The 7,533-nt window shown below is 37.2% G+C and overlaps 1 protein-coding gene across 2 annotated transcripts in view; it reads left to right on the forward strand.

Moving 5' to 3' along the window:
- Positions 1–3,695, forward strand: part of tspan12 (tetraspanin 12) — a 23,514-nt gene extending 19,819 nt beyond the window's left edge. For both annotated transcript variants that reach the window (XM_060889621.1, XM_060889622.1), the window contains exon 7: positions 2,126–3,695. In XM_060889621.1, the coding sequence (XP_060745604.1) occupies positions 2,126–2,416 (291 nt within the window). In that variant the 3' untranslated portion in view covers positions 2,417–3,695. The remainder of the gene's footprint in view (positions 1–2,125) is intronic.
- The last annotated feature ends 3,838 nt before the right edge of the window (positions 3,696–7,533 follow it).

Here is a 7,533-nt window from a genome sequence, read left to right on the forward strand (position 1 = left end):
AGATTCTAACATTTTGATATTTTTTTAAGGGTCATCATTCTTGGAACACTTGCATTTCCAGAGATACAATATTTTCGAAAAATACAATTCGTCGCTGTCAGGCGGAATCCTCGTATCTCCAAAACTGTTACTTTTCAGGAAATTAAAAAAAAGCTGTACCTTATCTGCAGTGCACAGGGTTTAGTCCGTGTTGCAGTGGATTGTCTTGCGCTAAATTTCTGTCCTCAGACGAGCACCAGAACTAGCGGGGGTCAAGATTTTTTTTTCTTTGAGCCCAGTGTTTTGAAGACATTTACCTCAGAAGACGTGTTGATTCGTTGCGACTCTTCTTGAGGAGAAATATGCCGTGAAGCTCTCCCACGGAGTGAAGAAGAGGTGGACAGTTGAAGTGTCCAATGGAGTTATGAGATTTGTGCTCAAGCTATTTTCAAGACTTTAGATTGGTTAAAAACTTGTAAAAATAACAGACCCACGTGGGGACTGACCAATAGCATCGATATGTGAAAAAATATGAAATTGACCAAATTTGGACATACAAGGTTTCCTCCTGACAGCGACGAATTATATATATATATATATATATATATATATATATATATATATATATATATATATATATATATATATATTCAACATTTTAAATGTTTGTTGGATGAATAATTTATTCCATTTTTTTATTCGAAAATACATTAGAACATTTTTTTTTTACAGAATTTAACTTTGTGTGTCATATTTTCTGTCATAAAAGTTCCAGAGAAATTACAATTATTTAAAAAAATAGCTTGTTTATTTGTAAGACTTTTGGGGCTGAGTATATAGTTAATCTTAATGTATGAATATAAACTGTCAGTAATATTACAGTATTTTGTAATATTTTATGATTACACCCATTTTTGCCTCATATCATGATGCTAATTAGTAGATATGTACAGCTGAGTCTTTGCTTTTGAGAGTCGAATAGCTGGTTGATAAAAGCTGTCAAGTACAGTGTTTACCTCCTTTTTTTCTGTTTACTGATCTTTATCTTTCTCTCCTTCTCTCCTTCTGCTTTGAGGAGGTGTGTCAGGCATACAGCACAGATCTCTCACTGCCAGGGAATAAAGTACCTACCTTTCTACATTGCTCCATCTGCATAGGAAATATCTCTCTCTCACACACACACACACATATACACACAAATACACACCGGATGAGTGTTACATTTCTCACATATTATCGTGGCAGCTGCTGTGCTGACAGGAATTAGAAACTGAACAAGAGTTTTGTATGCTTTTAGTTTTTTCAGTACTCTAACACTATTTGACTTTTTTTTAAGTGTTTCAAGACATTAAATAAATCAAAGTTTTCAGTTTCAGTTTTACAACAAAGACACTGAAAATCACAGTATTTCCACACAATCTAATCTCTTTTGTTTACGTTGTTCCGGCCTGGAAATAGGCTCCGCCCCAAACAGCTGGAACAGCTCTTTAGTTCTGCCGCTTTATCCTAATGTTTTATGTTTGTGTGCTGTGTGGGTTCATGTTTCACGAGTTAGTATGACATGACCCTTTGTTTCTTTCCTTTCATTCTCATGTTCTCAGAAATCGTCTAAAGGCCCCACAACTCTTTAGCCATATTAACAGAACTGTTAAAGTTTTAACATTTTAAATTATTTCTTTTGTATACTCCTTAAACGTAGCACGGACACATCTACAATTATCCTCATATTTACTTCATATGCTTGCTATTATATACGTGCTTAGAATTAAGTATTACAAGATTCAAGGGGGTGAATACTTATGAAAGGCACTGTAACTGGTGAAGTGCGCTGTTTTTAAAAGAATATCATTTGAGATTCAACCACAGACAAAGTAAATGTCATGAATTTCAAATTTACTCGATTAACAAGCTTCCCCATTAAAGCCTATTTTACAAGTAGCGTTCATTTTAAAATGAACTCATGAAAAGAATTTCAACATCAAATTTAAACATGTTTATAAGAGTAAACATCTCTCTGTCTCAGCTGTCTGGTTGGATATTTATACCAGGTGTATTGTTTTCATTCACATTACAAACTGCAGAGGACACTTATTTTTACAAACTGCCATTTTGAATTGTTGTTTTCATTCATGTATGTTTTTTCTAGGGCTGCGGTCCAAAGATATACAGTTTTATCCGAGGCACGAAGCAGCTGCAGGTCCTTCGCTTCCTGGGCGTGTCTATAGGAGTGGCGCAGATCCTGGCTATGACGTTGACCCTCACGTTGCTCTGGGCACTCTACTATGACCACAAACCTCCTGATCTTACTCCTCCTGAAACAATTACACATACACACTGCCTAGCCGAAGAGTCACAAAAGCCTGGACCCGGGTACCTACGGACATCTGACACCTGGGCTAACGGACGTAGCCATTTTGAAATGGAGCAACTTTGCTAGCAAACACTGTATGACAAATAAACGGACTGGTTTCTTTACAGTTCTGTACAGCCATCCATTGCCGCTGTTTTTTTTTCCATAACATCTAAAACTTATGGAGCTTCTTCAGTACACTGGAACTACCGGAAAATGGAGATGAGGTAGCAAGAAAGCACTCTATTTGAGCACGGAGGTGTCCTATACGAGCAAGGAAGTGCCATGTATGAGCAGGAAAGTGCCCAATATGAGCAGGAAAGCACCCTATATGATCAAGGAAGTGTCATATACAAGCAGGGAGGTACCCTATATGGGCAGAAATGTGCCCTATATGAGCAAGGAAGCACTGGATATAGCAAGGAAGTGCCCCATACAAGCAGAGAAGCACCCTATATGGGCAAGGAGGCGTCCTATTAGAGCAGTAAAGCGCCTTATACAAGCAGAAAAGCACCTTATATGAGCAAAGAGGAACACTGTACAAGTAGGGAAGCGCCCTAGACGAGCATGGAATCATCCCAGATAAGCAAGGAAGCCCCTTATACAAGGATACACATTAGGATGCTGTAGAACACTTACAACATACCCTTAAAACCTCTAGACTTTCATCCAAAGAAGACTGTGGAAATGGACCTAAAAAGCTATTCAGCTTTCCCCCTAAAACCACTGAACTGTAAAAGACTTCAGGAGGCTACAAGGCTTTTATGTACATATTTTTACCTGACAATTCAGGGTTTTAAAGGGCAATAATCACTAGACATATGCATAAACTTGGGTCTTAACTGTATTTTTAATAGTCTATTAATAAATTCTTAACTATTCTAAGTTTTTTTGGATGTACTTCTACATGTCTTAATTCACTAGCACTGTGATTTAAATTATAGAACAGTTTTAGTTTTAGACATCAAAACCTTACAGCTGTGGCTTTGCTGAGAACGGCTGAAAACACGCCGTGCTTCGTAATTACGTATCGTGTACACTGAAGCATGTTTGAGACTTACAGTGCATTTAACAATCAGAATCTCGCCTTTTGGCATTTTCAGTGTGTGTTTGTTGAAACTGTACTGAAATGTAGTCCATACCTTGCTTAAGGAGAGTTCCAGGCTGAGTTCTATTCAGCAGGATGCAGTAGGTATAGTGTGTTTTGTAATGACTGCAAACTGGGCTTATTACAATAGCACAGTTTGCAGTCATTAAAAACACTTTACACCTATAGAAATAATAATCAGCACTAGGGTGGAAACAGCCGAAGGGCTTCAAGGCTTCCTTACAGAAGGAAAAAATAAACAATAAAAGAATATTCTCAGTTTTCTTGCTTTATGATATACGACAAATGTATGATATATGACAAAGTACCACAGGCTTCCACAGGTTTCCAAAACAGGCATGAATTTAATTCCCTGGAAGTGTCCTGGAGTAACAAACACAATTTTTCTAAAAATTAATTGTCCTCACAGCAGTAAGGAGCCAACATTTTATCCATGTCTCTATTTGGAGGGTAATTTACAATGCTAATCATTACAATCACTGTTCCAACAACAGAAAAATTCATATGAATGAACAATAGTTTGTTTATTAAATAGCTCATTGGTATATAGTATGGGTGTCATTGTTTTGTCTAGAGAAAATGCTGACTGGAAAATAACTAGCCACTCATGCTAGCTAAGCTACAAAGCTAATTTCATGAACACAGTTGTTTTTGAGATTAACCAGAGAGAGAGACCAGTTTGAAGTGAGTGTGTGGTATTTCAAGCATGGATGGGTTTTGTGGTCAGGTCTTCATCAGCGATCACTTCGGCAGGAAAGAATTAGCGTTGGTCTGTGGTGAACTCGGAAAGTACGCTCCCTCAGGAGCTCTTGCTTGCACAATTCCACTCAACTATAAACAGTTGTAGAAAGGACATTTACAGTTACATTACTTACTGTCCATTATCACCCAAATGAGGATGAGTTCCCTTCTAAGTCTGGATCCTCTGAAGGTTTCTTCTTAGGTATCAACAGAGTTTTTCCTTGCCACCTTGCCTCAGGCTTGCTCATTAGAGATAAATGTTAGAGATATATAATAACTAAATTTGTAAATTTGAAAAAAAATTTATTCTGTTTCTATACTTATCGTCTCTGTCGGACGGAAACCTCGTATGTCCAAATTTGGTCAATTTCATATTTTTTCACATATCGATGCTATTGGTCAGTCCCCACGTGGGTCTGTTATTTTTACAAGTTATTAACCAATCTAAAGTCTTGAAAATAGCTTGAGTGCAAATCTCTGAACTCCATTGGACACTTCAACTGTCCACCTCTTCCTCACTCCGTGGGAGAGCTTCGCGGCATATTTCTCCTCGAGAAGAGTCGCAACGAATCAACACGTCTTCTGAGGTAAAACACTGGGCTCAAAGAAAAAAAAATCTTGTCCCCCGCTAGTTCTGGTGCTCGTCTGAGGACAGGAATTTAGCGCAAGACAATCCACTGCAACGCGGACTAAACCCTGTGCACTGCAGATAAGGTACAGCGTTTTTTTAATTTCCTGAAAAGTAATGGTTTTGGAGATACGAGGATTCCGCCCGACAGCGACGTTATGTAAAGCTGCTTTAAGACAATGTGAATTGGTAAAAGCGCGATACAAATAAATGAAATGAAAACTGACATTAAACTAGCACCTGTTTGCTTATCTAACTTTGCTTTAAGACGCGTACTTCCAACAGTGCACTTCTGAGGAAAATTCTAAAGACAATTTTGTTTTAAAAGCATCACATTCAAATGCTGCACTTTGGAAACATAGAACATGCTGGAATTTCTTGGTCTTGCTCTCTACATACCTGGTAGATGTGCTTGGCCAGGGGATGTGAAGATATTTTTTTTAATCAGGAACACTATCATCCTTTAAGCCCTGCATTAATGAAATATATCTGACATAAAACAAAACATCTTTATACAAGCCAGAGAAGCATGTGTAAAATAAGAAGTTTGGAAGAATCAGTGATTCAGACGAATAAATTATTCTGCTCTTTCTCTCTTATTGTTTCCTTTCGTTTCGTTTCCTTTTTCCGAGCGTCATGAAGGATTTGGTTTGTGAAGGAGAGAGGCATGAAGACAAGCTTACAAAAGATATACTGTTGCTTCTCTTGTTGCTGTCAACCCACAATCCTCATTGGGCCATCCTCCTATTCATGATTGTTGTGTGCTCTTGTGTGTATGTGAGAGAGAGAGAGAGAGAGAGAGAGAGAGAGATTGACCAAGAGTTATCATCTGCTATTGTGTATTTGTTAATGTTTTCAAGGCTTGTCAGCATACCCTTGTGTAACAGTGTGTGTAGAAGGACACAAAAATTCCTTTGGGTGTGTGTGACACACATATAGTTGTTGCCGGACACACACACCACCCTCCCTTCCCCTGTCTCTTCCTGCAGTTCATCTACATACAGTAAAACAAACCAGTCCAGGAAATAAAAGCATTAACCTTTCAACTTGGAGTAAAAATAGCACTGCATTCACTGGACAGCTGCAGCGTGTACAAATCCTGAATCGACTTCCTCCTTCCTCAAATTTTGTCCCCGTCATCTCTTATCTCTCACTTCTCAGTGTATCATAGAGTACAATCTCTTCACAAGCATCCAGAAAAAAACAACATCTCAATTACCTCTTCTCTGATGGAAAATATGCTAATCTGGACCCCTGACTGCTGCCTACATTGGATCACTCTAGTTGGTGTGTCCGTGTGCAGTCTCGCTCAATGAACACACTTCTTATCACAATGATGTGTTCTTGCTTTTTGTTGCAAAATCCACATTTTTTCCCCCTTGAAATTTAACTACTTTTAAAATAAATCATTTTAACCATAGTTTGGTGGTTACATGTGGAAACCCTATCTAGCTTGCTAGTGCACCTGGCTACTAGTTGTGAATTTAAGGCTAGATTAGATGTTACAATAGACAATGGTCAGTTGTAAAATTTTCTGTGAAAAGACCAGACGACCTTTTCCCCTAATCTTCCAGTCCAAGTGATTTTTTTCCAATCTTGAGTGTTAACTGAAGATTGGAAAAAAAATCCAATCTTAATAAACAATAAAATAAACAATATGTGCTGAATAGAATGCAATTAAATACGAAACAATAACGATGGCATTTTGTTTGAATATTAATCAGAAACAGGAAAAAACAAGCAGAGACCTGAGATAGATTTATCAGACAATCTGATGTCTGAAGAAGCTCTACACAGTAATTCAGTAGCATAATTTCTTTCTTTCCTGCTGACTCTGAATAGGATTCAGATAAATATTTATTATTATGGTAGAAAATCTATTACCTACTTTAGCTGCTGATCACTGAACAAACATGAAACTTTTTACACATATTTTTATTAAACACTTGCTGAGGAAAAATCCAACATCCAGGTAGATAGATAGATAGATAGATAGATAGATAGATAGATAGATGGTATTGAGACTGTGAGAGAAGGAAGAGAGAGGAATAGACCAATAGAAGGATAGATAAACAGACACAGACAGACAGAGAGATAGAGAGAGAGAGAGAGAGAGAGAGAGAGTAGAATGCAAAAACAACACACTCCACCCGTATGTCATCTGTCTTTTAATGAAACAATGATTTATTTCTATTTATTCATAGACACTGCACCGACTAACAACCGCATTGTATTTTTTTTAAATAGCTTTTCAATATGATATATTTTCTAGAACACAGGCATGAACAAATATAAATGAATTCAAAGTCATCATCATTTGGGACATTTCTAAATCGTGTTATTTCACAAACAGGACGTGAATGTCTCCTCTGTATTAAAAAAAATTCCCCGGAGTCTTAAATGAACACCATGGCTATCTCCATGAACACGTCTTCCTCGTGTACCACGCTTGTCCTCCACTTCCAAATTGAAAAGGAAAAACAAAAGATACATATATACCGTCCATCATCCTGTAACTGGGAAAGAAGACGATAAAATGAGGAACTCAGATAAATATATATTTACTACACCAAAGAACAAATTTACAACACAGGTGCACTAGTAAGTCTCTCATAATTATTTTTTCCCTTTTTTTTTTTTTTTCTTAAACTCTCTTTTGTACAACTGAAATAACATTTAGAATTTATAATTGACACCATCAGATTTTTAAAAAATATGTATTTTTGT

The sequence above is a fragment of the Tachysurus vachellii genome, chromosome 16 (genome assembly GCF_030014155.1).
Source record: "Tachysurus vachellii isolate PV-2020 chromosome 16, HZAU_Pvac_v1, whole genome shotgun sequence".
Lineage (NCBI taxonomy): Eukaryota > Metazoa > Chordata > Actinopteri > Siluriformes > Bagridae > Tachysurus > Tachysurus vachellii.